The 25,685-nt window shown below is 39.8% G+C and overlaps 1 protein-coding gene across 2 annotated transcripts in view; it reads left to right on the top strand.

Annotated features, from left to right (window-relative positions):
* The window catches only part of CTNNA2 (catenin alpha 2), a 1,396,423-nt gene that overhangs the window by 204,150 nt on the left and 1,166,588 nt on the right, over window positions 1-25,685 (top strand). For both annotated transcript variants that reach the window (XM_072126314.1, XM_072126313.1), the window contains exon 5: window positions 15,471-15,590. In XM_072126314.1, coding sequence (XP_071982415.1) covers window positions 15,471-15,590 — 120 coding nt within the window. The remainder of the gene's footprint in view (window positions 1-15,470; window positions 15,591-25,685) is intronic.

Here is a 25,685-nt window from a genome sequence, read left to right as displayed (position 1 = left end):
AAACATGTAAAAAGAGAAGCACAAGAGTTTGTACATATCACTAAAGTAAGTATCAGGACTGCTGAATCACTTGATGAACAGCAGGAAAGGCACCTGGACAATTTATGTGAAAGAATGACTGACCCCTTTAAGACTTAATTAAAAACAAAAATACATTGGTCGAGGTGTCAGCATCTATGTATATCTGTGGAAATCTATGGACAGTTTCAGAATAAGGTTCCCCTACATAAAATTATTCTGGGGACCCACACTTAATCCACCCTAGTGGTCTCCAAATTAGTTTGCATTCTGCTGTATCTCTGGAGTTCGGTATTGGTGCTTGTGAGCCGGTGAGGATCCTCTGGTTACCAGTGTCCATGGTAACAGACTACAAACAGAACCCGTGTAGTCTGTCCCTGTAGTCATAGAGTGACTTGTGTAAAATTAGTGCCCAGAAGTGTGGATATTTTTTCTCCAGTCAATGGAGTTTATATTTTGGTCCAGACTTCCACTGAAAACCTGCGGCTGGTGAATTTATCTGAAGGGTTAAAGGGAACAATCCGATATTGGATGAGAGTCAATAGAGACGTGGCACGGTGCTCCTCCGCAGACCTCTCTGTGTTACTTCACGCTGACAAATGTAGTAAAGTCGTTAGCCGTCAAGTTGAGTTCATTTGTAAGTTTATTAGGGGGAGACAATTTACAGTATCCGATTGTGAAAAAAAAAGCTGCTAATGGCGCCATTTAATGCCTACTCCGACTTCATTAACCCTGCCAAGAAGACATTGGCAGCCCTCGCGCCCGGCTTCACGTCCCTTATTTAGTAACGCAGTCACATTGGTGAGATACAAGCGGGTTGTAATTATTCTTACTGTTCCCACTCAACTGGATCTAATCAACCAGCGCCGGGTAGTGACATACACGGACCTTGAGGATATATAAATATACGCACAGCTCCGCCTCCGCTTATGTCTAACCTCTGTTTTCTTGAAAGTTAATGATTCCGGGGTATCCAGGTATCCGCCATCGTTTTATTATTGCAATGTGTTTTCGGTTGCCGGAACACAATCAAACCAAAATTCTTTTCGATTTGCTTAGGGATGAACCGATGGAAGCTCCAATTATTATGGAATTGATTTGTAACCCATTCTTGTCCTAGAAAATACACATTTTTTTAATGAATACCTGTCAGGAGTCAGGGGTAGTGGACCCACTATGAGCGGAGGGGACACCTGCGAGCAGAGTCTAAGTGGCACCCGGTTTTCACCAGAGCCCACCGCAAAGTAGGGTGGACTTGCTGTGGCGTGGTACCACCAGGTGGCTCCCCAGGCGTGACTTTGCCTGCGGTGGTGGCCAAGGCGAGGTGCAGAGTCGTGAGGCAGAGACAGAGTCGTGGACAGGCAGGAGGTCAGGACAGCCAGCTCAGGATCAGAGTAAGGTAGAAGGCAGAAGGTCAGGACAGGCAGCACAGGATCAGAGTCAGGTACAAGGCAGAAGGTCAGGACAGGCAGCACAGGATCCGAGTAAGGTAGAAGGCAGAAGGTCAGGAGAGGCAGCAGAGGATCAGAGTCAGGTACAAGGCAGAAGGTCAGGACAGGCAGCACAGGATCAGAGTCAGGTACAAGGCAGAAGGTCAGGACAGGCAGCACAGGATCCGAGTAAGGTAGAAGGCAGAAGGTCAGGAGAGGCAGCAGAGGATCAGAGTCAGGTACAAGGCAGAAGGTCAGGACAGGCAGCACAGGATCAGAGTCAGGTACAAGGTAGAAGGTCAGGACAGGCAGCACAGGATCAGAGTCAGGTACAAGGCAGAAGGTCAGGACAGGCAGCACAGGATAAGAGTCAGGTACAAGGCAGAAGATCAGGACAGGCAGCACAGGATCAGAGTCAGGTACAAGGCAGAAGGTCAGGACAGGCAGCACAGGATCAGAGTCAGGTACAAGGCAGAAGGTCAGGACAGGCAGCACAGGATCAGAGTCAGGTACAAGGCAGAAGGTCAGGACAGGCAGCAGAGGAACAAAGTCAGGAATGGAATCAGGGTCACAACGGGAAATCAATCTAAACGCACAAGGTATGGGACACAGCTTTCTCAATGGCATGAGAGCACAAAGATCCAGCGGGGAATGTGGGAAGAGGCTGGCCCTTTAAAGGGAGCCTACCACTGCGGATCTACCTTTTAAGGTAGATCTGATGGTAGTTGCCTCTATTGTATGTAAGAATAGCACTTTTTTAGGGCTAAATCCTTTACATCTCTCTATCTTTGTGAATCTTTAATCAGGGTAATATGCAAATTTTTCGAAAGCGGCTACTGGGGCGTGGAATAGCCGGAGCTGAGGCTACAAGGTGCGGCTACTCCACGCCCCAGCAGACTCTTTGATCCTCCTACCCAGATATCATCAAACTACAAGGAGGGTGTAAGGGTGCTGTGGCTAGGGGGTGACTTACCCTGGGGGTGACTTACCCTGGGGGTATTGGACATGATAGATGACTAAGAAGAAATACAAAGAGAGAATTTCCCACCAGTAACCACCAGTTTCCATAGAGACAAGCACAAGTCGGGGGGGAGTTGGGTAGTAGGTGGGTATTAACCTCTGCCCAACTTATTACTTCCATGTCAAGGGGCAATTAGAGGCCCATATAACTCTGGCCAATGTGTTTGCCCTCATATCCACCCAGGACCCGAGGCCTGGCCTGGCCATGCTACGATCAGACATGTCGGCCTCACCGCACCTACACAGCGCATAATAGAAGTCAATGGCCACGGTCGTGGGGGGCATAAAGCCAAGATGCCCAGTGGCGCCACCTTCAGGAGCAACACACTTAGTACCCCCTACCAACTGACCCTGTTTATGTGTCAGTTTCTTAGAATCTTAGAAGCTACCATAAAGCGCTTGCTGCCATAAAGCGTCACACTGGCTGCTGAAAAGCCGATGAATGGAACCCAAATGCTCCTAAACTAGATAATTCACAAATGCAGAAGTAATTTAATCCATTTAGAGATTAGAATCTGCACAGTAAGTGGTGTCCCTGTCCTGGAGGGGGAACCTTTGATCCTCAGTCATTGATACTGTGAGATGAAGGATTCCTGGAGGAAGTCGACACCTGAGGACAATTACTCAGCTTGGGGGTGGAAGAAGACGAGAGGACATTGCGAGGAGGCCATCTCCCCTCTGATCGCGCCTCGCCTAAATCATCTGCCTCAGAGACGCAGTTTTTGGAGGCTGCGAGATTCCAGATGAGGCACAATCTCGCACTTTGAATGAGTAATCACTGATCTGCATCTCGCGCTCCCCACACCGCAGGCGTCTCCACAGCTGGGAACAAATTGCTGCCACGTTTCTGCTCATCCAAGGACGATCCCCATGTTTAACCCTTTCTCTACCCATAAAGATTATATCGTCTGATGCTTATGCAGCAGGAATGTACAAAACTGTTCATCCAGAGCTGCCTGTTTCATACATACAAAGCAAGGACAACAATGAAGGCTTTACCTTTGTCACAGATTAGTAGTGGAGCGGGAGGAAGGTCGTTTTTATGGAAAATTGGCAAACAAGTCTAACGTGATAAAAACCGTACGCCTCCCCCCCCCCCCATTCTGCAGGATGGAATAACGCTGATATTATGAATATTTAATGGGAATGTATCAGTGAACCTGCAGATGGTGTTAGGTATTGACCCTACAGTTCTGTGTGTTGCAGCAGTACTGTGAAATATGGATTTATATTCCTTCATTGTAGCTTCTCCAAGTGTCCTCACACTGCTGTGCTCTGTGCTCTCTGCAGAGGGTGTTAGGTATTGCCTCTGAAGACCTTTGTTATAATAATTTTTGTATGTTGTTAGAAGGAGCATCAGGATTGTGAAAAGTAGACCTATATTCCAGGGTTGGAGCTTATCCTCACACTGCTGTGCTCTGTGCTCTTTGCAGACTATGAAAAGTAGTTTTATATTCCACGATTGTTGCTTCTGCAAGTGAACTTGCGTCCTCACACTGATGTGTTCCCTTGAGATTGTCCCTTGAGATCTGTGTAAACATACCTTTATGTTCCTTGTTAGTAGTAGCAGCAGGACTGTGAATTGCACATTCATATTCCAGGGTTGGAGCTTATCCTCACACTGCTGTGCTCTGTGCTTTCTGCAGACACTGTTAGGTATTGTTCCTGGAGTCCTGTGAAACCATTTCTTCATATTCCATGATTGCTGCTTCTTGTGTCCTCACATGGATGTGTTCCCTTGAGATTGTCCCTTGATATCTGTGTAAGCATACCTTTATGTATTTTGCTAGTAGTAGCAGCAGGACTGTGAAATGAAGATTCATATTCCAGGGTTGTAGTTTGTCCTCACACTGCTGTACTCTGTGCTTTCTGCAGACAGTGTTAGGTATTGTATCTGGAGTCCTGTGAAACCATTTCTTTGTGTATTAGTAGCAGCAGGACTGTGAAAGGTACATTCATTTTCCAGGGTTGTAGCTTGTCCTCACACTTCTGTGCTCTGTGCTCTTTGCAGACAGTGTTAGGTATTGTTCCTGTAGTCCTGTGAAACCATTTCTTTGGGTATTAGTAGCAGTAGTAGTAGTATTAGTAGACTGTGAAAGGTACAGTCATATTCCAGGGTTGTAGTTTGTCCTAACACTGCTGTACTCCGTGCTTTCTGCAGACACTGTTAGGTATTGTTCCTGCAGTCCTGTGAAACCATTCCTTTGTGTATTAGTTGCAGCAGGACTGTGAAAAGTAGATTTATATCCTGGGATTGTAGCTTCTCCAAGTGCAGTGGAGGTGTGTCCTCACACTGCTGTGCTCTTAGCTTTTTCGATTGTGGTCTATGTAAAAGCTGTTGCAGAATCCTTGCTAAGTGATCTGTCTGAGCAGAGAGGTCGTGTTGTAGAGCAGTTTAATACAGAGAACAAAGAGCACAGCAGTGTGAGGAATTATTAAAACACAGGGGCAAGTATCTCTATATACTCCATGTAGTAACCTTAACCCTTTAATTCAAACTTTTCAGAAGATCCCTTTAATTACCCATTAGACAGAGATTTTAATCTTTAAGGGTTTGTTTTACATATAACACAAATTCCACCTTTTTAACATCATTTTCCTTTTTTTTTCCTATTCCCTGAACTCGTAAACATCTGAGCGAAAGGAAAATATTTTGCCGTTTTGGTTTTTGGGAATAAATGAGACTCAGTGTGAATTCTGCCCACACAGAGACGCCAATTTAATGCCCAATTTACAATTAACTACATCAAAGTATAAGGAATCGGAGCAGCGCCGGCGCGGGGCGGACGCGGGGGGGGGGGGAGGGGATATAGTTTTATATTCCAGAGTCTTTGGATAACGTTCTCTATTGTCATCTGCTGTGGAGCGAAGGTGTTTAAAGGGACGGGACAGGTAAAATGATCACCGTGTCCTACCCCCTACTGTGCAGTCTGAGGGGCGGGGCATGGCACAGGCTCCTCCCACTGACGAGGGGATAGTATGAGGGGTGCACCAAATTATGGGATACACTGGTTGTAGCAGTAGTCTGAGTATGACTGTACAGGTAGGTTGCTATAATTGTATCTTTTGGGGGTGGTATTATTTCAGGGCGATAACATAAGAATATTAATTAGGTGCTGCAGGATATTTTGTTAAATGCTACATTATATGGCGGGTTTATTAAGGCACTTACCTGGGGCACTTACTCATAGATTCGGGCACTCATTCATCAAATCTTCCTATATGTATTATCCATGGCCTAATTCAACTTTTTAAATTATGCAAATGAACCTGAAGGAGGGGGGGGGTGATAGTAGAGCCCCTCTGTGTTGCAGCTTCACAGGCTGTTACACAGTCTCACTCTACCCTCTGGTTCCTCAGCAATTCCCCCCTGCATAGTGCAACAGCTTCCTCGTCAATTCCCCTCCTGCGCAGTGTAACAGCCTGTGAAGCTACAATACAGAGGGGCTCTGGTAAAATCTGCTGTAGCCATTCAGGCTCATTAGTATCATTTTAAGGGTTGATTTTAGAAAGAAGGAGGCCATGGATAAGAAATATAAGTGCCGGTGCCTGGAGCTATGAGTAATGTCCCTGTTTTATCATGATGGATTTTGATCTTCTTTAACTATTTTTGAGTGCTGGAGGAACTTTTTTTTACTTTACATTGGATAATGTAGGACCTATCTATTTGGTGGTATTATTTGAGTACTTATTAGCAAGGTATGACTCTGTTTTGTATAGGTAGTTCATGAACATAACCCTGTATGTCACTGTTTGTGTATGATATATATACTCTGTGTGGTATTATATAAGAACTATATGATGCAATAGTAAAACATTCTATATTGCTATTTAGTTACTGTATGAATTCTAGTAGTACATTATATACTGGTATTCTTTAGCTGCTGTGTGATATTTTAGCACTGTATATTTGTATATTTAGATGCCAAGGTACAATATTTGTGTATTACTTTGTGCTATTATGTTGTCGCTGTAATCTTTTATTATTTTGGACATTTTTGCTGTGTTATGTGTGTGTTGTATTATTTGCAGGGTTGTTGTTTTTACTCTTTTCTGTATATTAACAGTATTTAAAATGTATTAAGTCATCATCACAAGTGCATGACCCGTATATACCTCCATATATCACCATATACCGCACTTCTATACATATGTAAATATTAGGAGGATTCCAGTAGTTTCTCAGCTCCATCTGCAAATATAGATTCTACAAGATTCCGCGAGGGCGAGTCTGCCATCTAGTGGCGTAAGATTAGATTGCATTAGCATTGTACATTTGTTATGGATGTGAGTTGCGTTTGTTCCGCAGGAATGTTTTATATCTCAAAAATTAAAAAAAATTATAAAAGCGCAGTTCAGCCCTATATAAGTCCTTATAAAAAATTACACCAGTGGACAAGCCACATGACAAACTCGGCTCTGCTACATATTTAAAGGGGAATAAGAGACAACAGCAGAATATTTTTTGTTATTGTATTACATAAGTTCTGTCCCATCCGTCATTTGCCATAAAGGAGTTTTCATGGAGCAGCGACTCATTTATTTCCGTCCACCTGAGACATAATCCAGCGGATACGTAAGCGCCGCGCTCAGAGCAGACGCTGAATCGCCGGGACCGGATCGCAGGCTTAGTCTTTGATGGAGACTCTTAGATCTCTCAGGTCTATACTCTGTTTTATGAAGCTGATGCAAAGAGCAACATAAAAGGGATAGAAAAACTGAAAGGAGGAATATCTGGTGTGTAATAAGGGGTCATCACACAGACCTCAATATAAGGAGTCATCACACAGACCTCAATATAAGGAGTCATCACACAGACCTCAATATAAGGAGTCATCACACAGACCTCAATATAAGGAGTCATCACACAGACCCCAATATAAGGAGTCATCACACAGACCCCAATATAAGGAGTCATCAAACAGACCCCAATATAAGGAGTCATCACACAGACCCAATATAAGGAGTCATCACACAGACCCAATATAAGGAGTCATCACACAGACCCCAATATAAGGAGTCATCACATACACCCCAATATAAGGAGTCATCACACAGACCTCAATATAAGGAGTCATCACACAGACCCCAATATAAGGAGTCATCACACAGACCTCAATATAAGGAGTCATCACACAGACCCCAATATAAGGAGTCATTACACAGACCTCAATATAAGGAGTCATCACACAGACCCCAATATAAGGAGTCATCACACAGACCCCAATATAAGGAGTCATCACACAGACCCCAATATAAGGAGTCATCACACAGACCTCAATATAAGGAGTCATCACACAGACCCCAATATAAGGAGTCATTACACAGACCTCAATATAAGGAGTCATCACACAGACCCCAATATAAGGAGTCATCACACAGACCCCAATATAAGGAGTCATCACACAGACCTCAATATAAGGAGTCATCACACAGACCTCAATATAAGGAGTCATCACACAGACCTCAATATAAGGAGTCATCACACAGACCTCAATATAAGGAGTCATTACACAGACCCCAATATAAGGAGTCATCACACAGACCTCAATATAAGGAGTCATCACACAGACCTCAATATAAGGAGTCATCACACAGACCCCAATATAAGGAGTCATCACACAGACCACGATATAAGGAGTCATCACACAGACCCCGATATAAGGAGTCACCACACAGACCCCAATATAAGGAGTCATCACACAGACCTCAATATAAGGAGTCATCACACAGACCTCAATATAAGGAGTCATCACACAGACCTCAATATAAGGAGTCATCACACAGACCCCAATATAAGGAGTCATCACACAGACCTCAATATAAGGAGTCATCACACAGACCTCAATATAAGGAGTCATCACACAGACCCCAATATAAGGAGTCATCACACAGACCTCAATATAAGGAGTCATCACACAGACCTCAATATAAGGAGTCATCACACAGACCTCAATATAAGGAGTCATGACACAGACCTCAATATAAGGAGTCATCACACAGACCCCAATATAAGGAGTCATTACACAGACCCCAATATAAGGAGTCATCACACAGACCTCAATATAAGGAGTCATCACACAGACCCCAATATAAGGAGTCATCACACAGACCTCAATATAAGGAGTCATCACACAGACCACAATATAAGGAGTCATCACACAGACCTCAATATAAGGAGTCATCACACAGACCTCAATATAAGGAGTCATCACACAGACCTCAATATAAGGAGTCATCACACAGACCCCAATATAAGGAGTGATCACACAGACCTCAATATAAGGAGTCACCACACAGACCCTAATATATGGAGTCATTACACAGACCACAATATAAGGAGTCATCACACAGACCCTAATATAAGGAGTCATCACACAGACCTCAATATAAGGAGTCATCACACAGACCTCAATATAAGGAGTCATCACACAGACCCTAATATAAGGAGTCATCACACAGACCTCAATATAAGGAGTCATCACATAGACCCCAATATAAGGAGTCATCACACAGACCCCAATATAAGGAGTCATCACACAGACCCCACACAGACCCCAATATAAGGAGTCATCACACAGACCCCAATATAAGGAGTCATCACACAGACCCCAATATAAGGAGTCATCACACAGACCTCAATATAAGGAGTCATCACACAGACCCCAATATAAGGAGTCATCACACAGACCTCAATATAAGGAGTCATCACACAGACCCCAATATAAGGAGTCATCACACAGACCTCAATATAAGGAGTCATCACACAGACCCCAATATAAGGAGTCATCACACAGACCCCAATATAAGGAGTCATCACACAGACCTCAATATAAGGAGTCATCACACAGACCCCAATATAAGGAGTCATCACACAGACCTCAATATAAGGAGTCATCACACAGACCCCAATATAAGGAGTCATCACACAGACCCCAATATAAGGAGTCATCACACATACCCCAATATAAGGAGTCATCACACATACCCCAATATAAGGAGTCATCACATACACCCCAATATAAAGAGTCTTCACACAGACCCCAATATAATGAGTCATCACACAGACCTCAATATAAGGAGTCATCACACAGACCTCAATATAAGGAGTCATCACACAGACCCCAATATAAGGAGTCATCACACAGACCTCAATATAAGGAGTCATCACACAGACCTCAATATAAGGAGTTATCACACAGACCCCAATATAAGGAGTCATCACACAGACCTCAATATAAGGAGTCATCACACAGACCTCAATATAAGGAGTCATCACACAGACCCCAATATAAGGAGTCATCACACAGACCTCAATATAAGGAGTCATCACATAGACCCCAATATAAGGAGTCATCACACTGACCCCAATATAAGGAGTCATCACACAGACCCCAATATAAGGAGTCATCACACAGACCCCAATATAAGGAGTCATCACACAGACCTCAATATAAGGAGTCATCACACAGACCCCAATATAAGGAGTCATCACACAGACCTCAATATAAGGAGTCATCACACAGACCCCAATATAAGGAGTCATCACACAGACCCCAATATAAGGAGTCATCACAAAGACCCAATATAAGGAGTCATCACACAGACCCCAATATAAGGAGTCATCACACATACCCCAATATAAGGAGCCATCACACAGACCCCAATATAAGGAGTCATCACACAGACCTCAATATAAGGAGTCATCACACAGGCCCCAATATAAGGAGTCATCACACATACCCCAATATAAAGAGTCATCACAAAGACCCCAATATAAAGAGTCATCAAACAGTCCCCAATATAAGGAGTCATCACACAGACCTCAATATAAGGAGTCATCACACAGACCTCAATATAAGGAGTCATCACACAGACCCCAATATAAGGAGTCATCACACAGACCCCAATATAAGGAGTCATCACAAAGACCCAATATAAGGAGTCATCACACAGGCCCCAATATAAGGAGTCATCACACATACCCCAATATAAGGAGTCATCACACATACCCCAATATAAAGAGTCATCACAAAGACCCCAATATAAAGAGTCATCAAACAGTCCCCAATATAAGGAGTCATCACAAAGACCCAATATAAGGAGTCATCACACATACCCCAATATAAGGAGTCATCACACATACCCCAATATAAGGAGTCATCACATACACCCCAATATAAAGAGTCTTCACACAGACCCCAATATAATGAGTCATCACACAGACCTCAATATAAGGAGTCATCACACAGACCCCCAATATAAGGAGTCATCACACAGACCTCAATATAAGGAGTCATCACACAGACCCCAATATAAGGAGTCATCACACAGGCCTCAATATAAGGAGTCATCACACAGACCCTAATATAAGGAGTCATCACACAGACCTCAATATAAGGAGTCATCACACAGACCCCAATATAAGGAGTCATCACACAGACCTCAATATAAGGAGACATCACACAGACCCCGATATAAGGAGTCACCACACAGGCCCCAATATAAGGAGTCATCACACAGACCCCAATATAAGGAGTCATCACACAGACCTCAATATAAGGAAATGTCACACAGACCACAATATAAGGAGTCATCACACAGACCCCGATATAAGGAGTCATCACACAGACCCCAATATAAGGAGTCATCACACAGACCCCAATATAAGGAGTCATCACACAGGCCCCAATATAAGGAGTCATCACACAGACCTCAATATAAGGAAATGTCACACAGACCACAATATAAGGAGTCATCACACAGACCTCAATATAAGAAGACATCACACAGACCACAATATAAGGAGTCATCACACAGACCCCGATATAAGGAGTCATCACACAGACCCCAATATAAGGAGTCATCACACAGACCCCAATATAAGGAGTCATCACATAGACCCCGATATAAGGAGTCATCACACAGACCCCGATATAAGGAAATGTCACACAGACCACAATATAAGGAGTCATCACATAGACCCCGATATAAGGAGTCATCACACAGACCCCAATATAAGGAAATGTCACACAGACCACAATATAAGGAGTCATCACATAGACCCCAATATAAGGAGTCATCACACAGACCTCAATATAATGAGTCATCCACAGACCCTAATATAAGGAGTCATCACACAGACCTCAATATAAGGAGACATCACACAGACCACAATATAAGGAGTCATCACACAGACCCCGATATAAGGAGTCATCACACAGACCCCAATATAAGGAGTCATCACACAGACCCCAATATAAGGAGTCATCACATAGACCCCGATATAAGGAGTCATCACACAGACCCCGATATAAGGAAATGTCACACAGACCACAATATAAGGAGTCATCACACAGACCCCAATATAAGGAGTCATCACACAGACCCCAATATAAGGAGTCATCACACAGACCCCGATATAAGGAGTCATCACACAGGCCCCGATATGAGGAAATGTCACACAGACCACAATATAAGGAGTCATCACACAGACCACAATATAAGGAGTCATCACACATACCCCAATATAAGGAGTCATCACACAGACCCCAAAATAAGGAAATGTCACACAGACCTCAATATAAGGAGTCATCACACAGACCCCAATATAAGGAGTCATCACACAGACCTCAATATAAGGAGTCATCACACAGACCCCAATATAAGGAGTCATCACACAGACCTCAATATAATGAGTCATCCACAGACCCTAATATAAGGAGTCATCACACAGACCCCAATATAAGGAGTCATCACACAGACCACAATATAAGGAGTCATCACACAGACCCCGATATAAGGAGTCATCACACAGACCCCAATATAAGGAGTCATCACACAGACCCCAATATAAGGAGTCATCACACAGACCCCAATATAAGGAGTCATCACACAGACCTCAATATAAGGAGTCATCACACAGACCCCAATATAAGGAGTCATCACACAGACCCCAATATAAGGAGTCATCACACAGACCCCAATATAAGGAGTCATCACACAGACCCCAATATAAGGAGTCATCACACAGACCCCAATATAAGGAGTCATCACACAGACCCCAATATAAGGAGTCATCACACAGACCCCAATATAAGGAGTCATCACACAGACCCCAATATAAGGAGTCATCACACAGACCCCAATATAAGGAGTCATCACACAGACCTCAATATAAGGAGTCATCACACAGGCCCCGATATAAGGAGTCTTCACACAGACCCCAATATAAGGAGTCATCACACAGGCCTCGATATAAGGAGTCTTCACACAGACCACATACAGTGTCAGACCCCCTTGCTGCTCACGTCCCACCCAGAGATCAGGGGTCCAGTTCTGTCCCACTACATGGAGCATTGCCCAATTGCTAGTAAATATATATCAGGCATATCTTTTACCCAGATCATCCTGGTTCTGGTTCTGTCCAGTTTGTAAGACGGATATTGATTCATTTATTGGTAAGAGAAAACAAAGTATAGTATGAAAAAATAAAAAATGTATCATTTTATATCATTTTTCGTTTAGATTTCATATCCCTATAACTTTATTAATAGACTTGTAATGTGATCTTCTAGTCACACTCAAAGCTGCATTCGAAATTCAGGTTTTGTTTTCCTTTATTCCAAGCACCCCCTGCTGTTGCAGTCTCTGTACTAAGCATATTGTGCTGATAACGAGAAGCCAGGGGGTGACAGACCATCCAAACATGTGGGCCCACAGCCTCTTTGTTTTATCCAGCCATGAGGCGAGTTGAGCCTTTTGCCTCAGGCAGCGCCACCTTCAAAAAAATGGGCGGCAGCATCAGGAGTGCAGTCACCTGTTATTACGCAGACAGCTGACACCTCCAAATCATAATTATTATTATTATTCACACCCCATGTCAGCACAGTTGTGAGACACTAGATGGAGGACCCAATAACTAAAAATGTAACCTGATATATCACTAGTAGATGCAGGGGGCGCTGTCCATAGCTCGCCTCAGGCGGCAGAGCTTAGATTCATCCCTGGTTTTTACCCTTTTGATGATGCAGAACAGTATTCTGCAGATTTCCTGCATAACCCCGGCATCTCTGGGTAAGTTATAGAAGGAATCATGGTTACCGCTATGCTGGGCCGCTTGGACGCTCACCTGGGGTTTTGTTACCAGGGTCCATGTATCACATAGAACCTTAAATACAGGGACCTCCGAAGGACCCAGAATGGGATCAAACAGACAAGTGGAGAAATAATCTGTCATAAGAAATGAAACCGCTCGGGGAAGAGGCGGCTTCAGAGGAGAAGCGCAGGACCTTGGTCTCTATGGAGCCGGCGGGGGATTTATTTCTAGGAAATGACAGAACAATGTCTGAACATCATGTCACCAAGGACAAGGATTCTTCTTCATAAGATGGAAAATAACAGTGAAGACACAATCCAAGCACCTAGAAGACACAGGGAAGGAACAATAGAGCGGAAATCCGAGGCTTCTTATGATAAAAAAAAACCTGCAACAAATGTGCAAAAATTTAATAAAAAGTGAGATAAAATGTAACTCTTTATGGGGTTGTCATACACTATTCCTTTGAGGGTCTGTTAATGGGCTCAACATCATCGGCTTGTTATCCAAGGAGTAGCACTACCTTTGTATGCCACTAGGGGGGGTAACTGTATATAGATTTATGTTGCTCAGCTGGTTAGCTCCCTCTAGTGGTGGCAGAACGAAGCCAACATAATGCAAATTACAAAGCCGCACACCAGAACATATATGTCTACACCATGTGTCTACGGACATGCTAAGAGATTCAAGGGGCTTTCCATTTTAATAATCTTACTTAGTAATATTTTTGGAGCTGGCATAGAATGATCTTCAGGATCCTCATTCATCATTTACATGTACATGCCCTGAAAGACCTGTTCTCCCCTGTGTTTCATCCTGCACACCACAAGCTAGAACCCCTAAACAAATAGATCTTTAACCAGACCATCCCTCCGTAAATTATTTATACACCAGACCCCCAAATAGCCTGAATAAAAACTCAAGCAAAATCCCCTTAAAGGGGTTGGCCACTTTTCAATAAATCTCCTCCATAAGTGTCGTTGAGATCCTTTCCATGTTCTCACCATGCTGCCATATGGATATACACAGCTGTAATCACTGCTATAGCCCGTCCTCCTCGGCGTCTCCCACTGTGTCTCTCTTTTCACTGTTGGTCCTCACTGGCAGGGACTGGAAGAGGAGAGGGGGTGAGCAGGATGAGTCACAATCTCCTGCTACAGCTCCTCCTATTCATCACAGCTCAGACATTAGAGTTTGCAGACAGCACTAAAGTAAATAGCAGGACTTCTGAATCACTTGATGAATATTCAGGGACTATTATTATGGCATTTGGGCAATTTGTGTATAAGAGTGACCAACTTATTTAACAAATATAAATTCCCCTCCCCATACCCACTTAATGCAGACCCCAATCTATACACGCCTGGCAAATATAGATACCAGACCCTCTAAATAAATCCAGACCTAAGACCAGACTCTGAAATATGGACCCTAAAATCTACCTGCTAAAACAAATACCAATCTGAGACTGGAGCTGATCCCTTTAAATCGACTCCTGCTCCCCCCAGTGGCAGAAGAAGGAACAGGTCATAATTTTACCTTCCACATCTGCTGTTATATATATAATATATACATAATATACAGTGCAGTTCTATAACCCGAATTCAACTAATAAATATATATATATATTTCTCACAGATTACAATGAGAGTTTACATCAAATCTTTTACACTTGCATCTCTTGCAGTACCACTTTATGCCACTAAATATAGTAGGAAACTATTTGCATAGGTACCAATGCAATAGCGCCCCCCTTAGTATTATTTATGATCAGTGATATGGAATAATGCTGACTCTAATATCCCACAATACACTTCTCTGTTCTAATTTACTTCTAATTACTCATTATACTGCAAGATTAAATGAAATGGTGATTCATGTTTTACTCTTTTACATTTTTCCAGGTAGAAGAAGCTTTGGAGACCGTGAAAAATGCCACAAATGAGCAAGACCTCGCCCACCGCTTCAAGGAGTTTGGCAAAGAGATGGTTAAACTAAATTACGTGGCAGCGAGAAGGCAGCAGGTACCATGAGGCATATGGAGACTGTGTGATGATGTCATTACTCTGAGCTAGTGATGTCATACAGCGCCCTCTAGTGTCCGACAGCAGTACTACAGTCACATCTATTAGAGTTTGTAGCTCCAGTCTTTACAAGTTACTATCATTTTATGTTACATTAACAAAATATTCTGGGTAGTTGGACAGTCATGAAAAAATACATAATACATAAAAAAATATGATATAATAGTAAATAATCATAGAATTTACTCAATGTAATTTTCGTCATTCTGCTGTTTTACTGACTTTAACATTACTCCTCTGCTATTGGCTGGAGCTTCATGTTATACTCCAGGCACATCCAAATCTGCAATGTGTTTTATACTCCAGTCACATCCAAATCTGCAATGTGTTTTATACTCCAGTCACATCCAAATCTGCAATGTGTTTTATACTCCAGTCACATCCACTTCTGTATACAAGTAGTGATGGATTCCCAGCGGCAGGCAAAGGAATTGTGAATGCAGCTCTGGATGTGACTGGAGGATAAGAGAAGTTTCCATTTTTGCTTAATCTGGAGTTTATAGAATAAACTATTGTTAAAAGATTTACTATGCCTGTAGCATTTACTGTTTGCAATGTAGAAGTCTGTATGTCTCCTTATAGTAACAATGTAGCAATCCATGTAGATGACTATAGTAAGAATCTATATGTACATGGAGCTCATAGTAGTAACAATGGAGCAGTCAATGTAAACATTTAGATTTAGGAATATTAGTGACAACGTAGAGGTCCTTGTAGCTCCAAATAGTAACAATGTAGTTATGAGGGTTGCTCTTAGTGGTAAGAATGCACTGTATCTCCTAGTAGTAACAATATATCAGTCCATTAGGCCAGTAGTAACAATATATAAGTTCACATTCATATATCTCCTAGTAGTAACAATGTAAAAGTCCATGTAGTTTCTAGTAGTAATAATGGATGTTCCATGTAACTCCTAATACTAAAATGACAATATATGAATCCATGTAGCTCCTAGTAGTAACAATGTAACAGTTCGTTTAGTCTCTAGTAGTAACAATATATAAGTCCTTTTAGCTTTTAGGAGTAACAATGTAGCTCCCAGTAGTAACAGGAGTCCACGTATCTCCTAGTAGTAACAATGGGGGCCATTTATTATGACTTCTCAGCCAGTTTCCTGATGGAGAAGGCACATGATTTACCGACTTCCTGACCGCTTTGGTGTCTCTCCTACCCACATGTCACTGTGGGGGTGTTGGGGCAGGGAGCGAGTCAGGTGGGGCTGGGCAGATGCATGAACACCCGGATAACTGCATTTACAGTCTCCACTGGAAACTAGGTGGTGACTATAGCAAAAATCTCTGAAGCCTCTTAGTGGATAAAAGCACTAATGTTCAAAAAATATTCCTCCCAATATATCAATCCATGTAGTTCCTAGTAGTAATAATGTAATAGTCCATGTAGTTCCTAGTAGTAATAATGTAATAGTCCGTGTATCTCCTAGTAGTAATAATGTAATAGTCCCTGGACCTCCTAGTAGTAATAATGTAATAGTCCATGTAGCTCCTAGTAGTAATAATGTGATAGTCCAAGCACCTCCTAGTAGTAATAATGTAATAGTCCAAGCACCTCCTAGTAGTAATAATGTAATAGTCCATGTTGCTCCTAGTAGTAATAATGTAATAGTCCATGTAGCTCCTAGTAGTAATAATGTGATACTCCCTGTAGCTCCTAGTAGTAATAATGTAATAGTCCATGTAGTTCCTAGTAGTAATAATGTGATAGTCCATGTAGTTCCTAGTAGTAATAATGTGATAGTCCATGTAGTTCCTAGTAGTAATAATGTGATAGTCTATGCAGTTCCAAGCAGTAATTTTTTATTATTACTACTAGAAGGTCCATGGACTATTACATTATTACTACTAGGAGGTCCAGGGACTATTTCATTATTACTACTAGGAGCTACATGGACTATTACATTATTACAACTAGGAGGTCCAGGAACTATTACATCATTACTACTAGGAACTACATGGGCTATTACATTATTACTACTAGGAGTTACATGGACTATTACCTTATTACTACGAGGAGCTACATGAACTATCACATTATTACTGCTAGAAGATACATGGACTATTACATTATTACTACTAGAAACTACATGGACTATTACATTATTACTACTAGGAGCTCCAGGGACTTTTACATTATTACTACTAGGAGCTACATGGACTATTACATTGTTACTACTAGGAGCTACATGGACTATTACATTATTACTACTAGGAGGTCAAGGGACTATTACATTATTACTACTAGGAGATACACGGACTATTACATTATTACTACTAGGAACTACATGGACTATTACATTATTACTACTAGGAGCTACATAGACTATTATATTATTACTACTAGGAACTACATGGATTATCACATTATTACTACTAGGAACTACATGGACTATTTCATCATTGCTACTAGGAGCTACATGGACTATTACATTATTACTACTAGGAGATAAATGGAATATTATATTATTACTATGAGGAGCTCCAGGGACTATTACATTATTACTATTAGAAGATACATGGACTATTACATTATTAATACTAGGAGCTACAGGGACAGGGAGCTTCCAGTACCAATATTCCATGTAGCTCCTAGTAGTAATAATGTAATATTCTTTGTAGCTCCTAGTAGTAATAATGTAATAGTCCATGTAGTTCCTAGTAGTAATAATGTGATAGTCAATGTAGTTCCTAGTAGTAATAATTTGATAGTCCATGTAGTTCCTAGTAGTATTAATGTGATAGTCTATGCAGTTCCAAGTAGTAATTTTTTATTATTACTACTAGAAGGTCCATGGACTATTACATTATTACTACTAGGAGGTCCAGGGACTATTTCATTATTACTACTAGGAGGTCCAGGAACTATTACATCATTACTAGTAGGAACTACATGGGCTATTACATTATTACTTCTAGGAGCTACATGGACTATTACCTTATTACTACTAGGAGCTACATGGACTATCACATTATTATTGCTAGAAGATACATGGACTATTACATTATTACTACTAGGAACTACATGGACTATTACATTATTACTACTAGGAACTACATGGACTATTACATTATTACTACTAGGAGCTACATGGACTATTACCTTGTTACTACTAGGAGCTACATGGACTATCACATTATTATTGCTAGAAGATACATGGACTATTACATTATTACTACTAGGAACTACATGGACTATTACATTATTACTACTACTAGGAGCTCCAGGGACTATTACATTATTACTACTAGGAGCAACATGGACACTTACGTTATTACTACTAGGAGCTACAAGGACTATTACATCATTACTACTAGGAGCTACATGGACTATCACATTATTACTACTAGGAGCTACATGTACTATTACATTATTACTGCTAGAAACTACATGTACTATTACATCATTACTACTAGGAACTACATGGGCTATTACATCATTACTACTAGGAATACATGGACTATTACATTATAACTACTAGGAGGTCCAGGGACTATTACATCATTACTACTAGGAGCTACATGGACTATTACATTATTACTACTAGGAACTACACGGACTATTACATTACTACTACTAGGAGCTACATGTACTATTACATCATTACTACTAGGAACTACATGGACTATCACATTACTACTACTAGGAGCTACATGTACTATTACATCATTACTACTAGGAACTACATGGACTATCACATTATTACTACTCAGAGCTCCAGGGACTATTACATTATTATTACTACTTGAAGCTACATGGACTATTGCATCATTACTACTAGGAACTACATGGACTATTACATTACTACTACTAGGAGCTACATGGACTATTACATTATTACTACTAGGAGCTACATGGACTATCACATTATTACTACTAGGAGCTACATGTACTATTACATCATTACTACTAGGAACTACATGGACTATTACATTATTACTACTAGGAACTACATGGACTATCACATTATTACTACTAGGAGCTCCATGGACTATTACATTATTACTACTAGGAGCTCCAGGGACTATTTCATTATTACTACTAGGAGGTCCAGGGACTATTTCATTATTACTACTAGGAGCTACATGGACTATTACATTATTACAATTAGGAGGTCCAGGAACTATTACATCATTACTACTAGGAACTACATGGGCTATTACATTATTACTACTAGGAGCTACATGGACTATTACCTTATTACTACGAGGAGCTACATGGACTATCACATTATTACTGCTAGAAGATACATGGACTATTACATTATTACTACTAGGAACTACATGGACTATTACATTATTACTACTAGGAGCTCCAGGGACTTTTACATTATTACTACTAGGAGCTACATGGACTATTACATTGTTACTACTAGGAGCTACATGGACTATTACATCATTACTACTAGGAACTACATGGAATATTACATTATTACTACTAGGAGCTACATGGACTATTACATTATTATTACTAGGAGCTACATGGACTATCACATTATTACTACTAGCAGCTACATGTGCTATTACATCATTACTACTAGGAACTACATGAACTATTACATTATTACTACTAGGAACTACATGGACTATCACATTATTACTACTAGGAGCTACATGGACTATTACATTATTACTGCTAGAAGATACATGGACTATTACATTATTACTACTAGGAGCTACATGGACTATCACATTATTACTACTAGGAGCTACATGTACTATTACATCATTACTACTAGGAACTACATGGACTATCACATGATTACTACTAGGAGCTACATGGACTATTACATCATTACTACTAGGAGCTACATGGACTATTACATTATTACTACTAGGAGCTCCAGGGACTATTACATTATTACTACTAGGAGCTACATAGACTATTATATTATTACTACTAGGAACTACATGGATTATCACATTATTACTACTAGGAACTACATGGACTATTACACCATTGTTACTAGGAGCTACATGGACTATTACATTATTACTACTAGGAGATAAATGGAATATTATATTATTACTATGAGGAGCTCCAGGGACTATTACATTATTACTACTAGAAGATACATGGACTATTACATTATTGCTACTAGGAGCTACAGGGACAGGGAGCTTCCAGTACCAATATTCCATGTAGCTCCTAGTAGTAATAATGTAATATTCTATGTAGCTCCTAGTAGTAATAATGTAATAGTCCATGTAGTTCCTAGTAGTAATAATGTGATAGTCAATGTAGTTCCTAGTAGTAATAATGTGATAGTCCATGTAGTTCCTAGTAGTATTAATGTGATAGTCTATGCAGTTCCAAGTAGTAATTTTTTATTATTACTACTAGAAGGTCCATGGACTATTACATTATTACTACTAGGAGGTCCAGGGACTATTTCATTATTACTACTAGGAGGTCCAGGAACTATTACATCATTACTAGTAGGAACTACATGGGCTATTACATTATTACTTCTAGGAGCTACATGGACTATCACATTATTATTGCTAGAAGATACATGGACTATTACATTATTACTACTAGGAACTACATGGACTATTACATTATTACTACTAGGAACTACATGGACTATTACATTATTACTACTAGGAGCTACATGGACTATTACCTTGTTACTACTAGGAGCTACATGGACTATCACATTATTATTGCTAGAAGATACATGGACTATTACATTATTACTACTAGGAACTACATGGACTATTACATTATTACTACTACTAGGAGCTCCAGGGACTATTACATTATTACTACTAGGAGCTACATGGACACTTACATTATTACTACTAGGAGCTACAAGGACTATTACATCATTACTACTAGGAGCTACATGGACTATCACATTATTACTACTAGGAGCTACATGTACTATTACATTATTACTGCTAGAAACTACATGTACTATTACATCATTACTACTAGGAACTACATGGGCTATTACATCATTACTACTAGGAATACATGGACTATTACATTATTACTACTAGGAGGTCCAGGGACTATTACATCATTACTTCTAGGAGCTACATGGACTATTACATTATTACTACTAGGAACTACATGGACTATCACATTATTACTACTAGGAGCTACATGTACTATTACATCATTACTACTAGGAACTACATGGACTATCACATTATTACTACTCAGAGCTCCAGGGACTATTACATTATTATTACTACTAGAAGCTACATGGACTATTGCATCATTACTACTAGGAACTACATGGACTATTACATTACTACTACTAGGAGCTACATGGACTATTACATTATTACTACTAGGAGCTACATGGACTATCACATTATTACTACTAGGAGCTACATGTACTATTACATCATTACTACTAGGAACTACATGGACTATTACATTATTACTACTAGGAACTACATGGACTATCACATTATTACTACTAGGAGCTCCATGGACTATTACATTATTACTACTAGGAGGTCCAGGGACTATTTCATTATTACTACTAGGAGGTCCAGGGACTATTTCATTATTACTACTAGGAGCTACATGGACTATTACATTATTACAACTAGGAGGTCCAGGAACTATTACATCATTACTACTAGGAACTACATGGGCTATTACATTATTACTACTAGGAGCTACATGGACTATTACCTTATTACTACGAGGAGCTACATGGACTATCACATTATTACTGCTAGAAGATACATGGACTATTACATTATTACTACTAGGAACTACATAGACTATTACATTATTACTACTAGGAGCTCCAGGGACTTTTACATTATTACTACTAGGAGCTACATGGACTATTACATTGTTACTACTAGGAGCTACATGGACTATTACATCATTACTACTAGGAACTACATGGAATATTACATTATTACTACTAGGAGCTACATGGACTATTACATTATTATTACTAGGAGCTACATGGACTATCACATTATTACTACTAGCAGCTACATGTGCTATTACATCATTACTACTAGGAACTACATGAACTATTACATTATTACTACTAGGAACTACATGGACTATCACATTATTACTACTAGGAGCTACATGGACTATTACATTATTACTGCTAGAAGATACATGGACTATTACATTATTACTACTAGGAGCTACATGGACTATCACATTATTACTACTAGGAGCTACATGTACTATTACATCATTACTACTAGGAACTACATGGACTATCACATAATTACTACTAGGAGCTACATGGACTATTACATCATTACTACTAGGAGCTACATGGACTATTACATTATTACTACTAGGAGCTCCAGGGACTATTACATTATTACTACTAGGAGCTACATAGACTATTATATTATTACTACTAGGAACTACATGGATTATTACATTATTACTACTAGGAACTACATGGACTATTACATCATTGTTACTAGGAGCTACATGGACTATTACATTATTACTACTAGGAGATAAATGGAATATTATATTATTACTATGAGGAGCTCCAGGGAGTATTACATTATTACTACTAGAAGATACATGGACTATTACATTATTACTACTAGAAGCTACAGGGACAGGGAGCTTCCAGTACCAATATTCCATGTAGCTCCTAGTAGTAATAATGTAATAGTCCATGTAGTTCCTAGTAGTAATAATGTGATAGTCAATGTAGTTCCTAGTAGTAATAATGTGATAGTCCATGTAGTTCCTAGTAGTAATAATGTGATAGTCTATGCAGTTCCAAGTAGTAATTTTTTATTATTACTACTAGAAGGTCCATGGACTATTACATTATTACTACTAGGAGGTCCAGGGACTATTTCATTATTACTACTAGGAGGTCCAGGAACTATTACATCATTACTAGTAGGAACTACATGGGCTATTACATTATTACTTCTAGGAGCTACATGGACTATTACCTTATTACTACTAGGAGCTACATGGACTATCACATTATTATTGCTAGAAGATACATGGACTATTACATTATTACTACTAGGAACTACATGGACTATTACATTATTACTACTAGGAACTACATGGACTATTACATTATTACTACTAGGAGCTACATGGACTATTACCTTGTTACTACTAGGAGCTACATGGACTATCACATTATTATTGCTAGAAGATACATGGACTATTACATTATTACTACTAGGAACTATATGGACTATTACATTATTACTACTACTAGGAGCTCCATGGACTATTACATTATTACTACTAGGAGCTACATGGACACTTACGTTATTACTACTAGGAGCTACAAGGACTATTACATCATTACTACTAGGAGCTACATGGACTATCACATTATTACTACTAGGAGCTACATGTACTATTACATTATTACTGCTAGGAGCTACATGTACTATTACATCATTAATACTAGGAACTACATGGACTATCACATTATTACTACTCAGAGCTCCAGGGACTATTACATCATTACTACTAGGAGCTACATGGACTTTTACATTATTACTACTAGGAACTACATGGACTATCACATTATTACTACTAGGAGCTACATGTACTATTACATCATTACTACTAGGAACTACATGGACTATCACATTATTACTACTCAGAGCTCCAGGGACTATTACATTATTATTACTACTAGAAGCTACATGGAATATTGCATCATTACTACTAGGAACTACATGGACTATTACATTATTACTACTAGGAGCTACATGGACTATTACATTATTACTACTAGGAGCTACATGGACTATCACATTATTACTACTAGGAGCTACATGTACTATTACATCATTACTACTAGGAACTACATGGACTATTACATTATTACTACTAGGAACTACATGGACTATCACATTATTACTACTAGGAGCTACATGGACTATCACATTATTACTACTAGGAGCTACATGGACTATTACATTATTACTGCTAGAAGATACATGGACTATTACATTATTACTACTAGGAGCTACATGGACTATTACATTACTACTACTAGGAGCTACATGGACTATTACATTATTACTACTAGGAGCTACATGGACTATCACATTATTACTACTAGGAGCTACATGTACTATTACATCATTACTACTAGGAACTACATGGACTATTACATTATTACTACTAGGAACTACATGGACTATCACATTATTACTACTAGGAGCTCCATGGACTATTACATTATTACTACTAGGAGGTCCAGGGACTATTTCATTATTACTACTAGGAGGTCCAGGGACTATTTCATTATTACTACTAGGAGCTACATGGACTATTACATTATTACAACTAGGAGGTCCAGGAACTATTACATCATTACTACTAGGAACTACATGGGCTATTACATTATTACTACTAGGAGCTACATGGACTATTACCTTATTACTACGAGGAGCTGCATGGACTATCACATTATTACTGCAAGAAGATACATGGACTATTACATTATTACTACTAGGAACTACATGGACTATTACATTATTACTACTAGGAGCTCCAGGGACTTTTACATTATTACTACTAGGAGCTACATGGACTATTACATTGTTACTACTAGGAGCTACATGGACTATTACATCATTACTACTAGGAACTACATGGAATATTACATTATTACTACTAGGAGCTACATGGACTATTACATTATTATTACTAGGAGCTACATGGACTATCACATTATTACTACTAGCAGCTACATGTACTATTACATCATTACTACTAGGAACTACATGGAATATCACATATTTACTACTAGGAGCTACATGGACTATTACATCATTACTACTAGGAGCTACATGGACTATTACATTATTACTACTAGGAGCTACATAGACTATTATATTATTACTACTAGGAACTACATGGATTATCACATTATTACTACTAGGAACTACATGGACTATTACATCATTGTTACTAGGAGCTACATGGACTATTACATTATTACTACTAGAAGATACATGGACTATTACATTATTACTACTAGGAGCTACAGGGACAGGGAGCTTCCAGTACCAATATTCC

This window comes from Engystomops pustulosus, chromosome 1 (assembly GCF_040894005.1).
Source record: "Engystomops pustulosus chromosome 1, aEngPut4.maternal, whole genome shotgun sequence".
NCBI lineage: Eukaryota > Metazoa > Chordata > Amphibia > Anura > Leptodactylidae > Engystomops > Engystomops pustulosus.
This window is presented reverse-complemented; position numbering and strand designations above follow the sequence as displayed.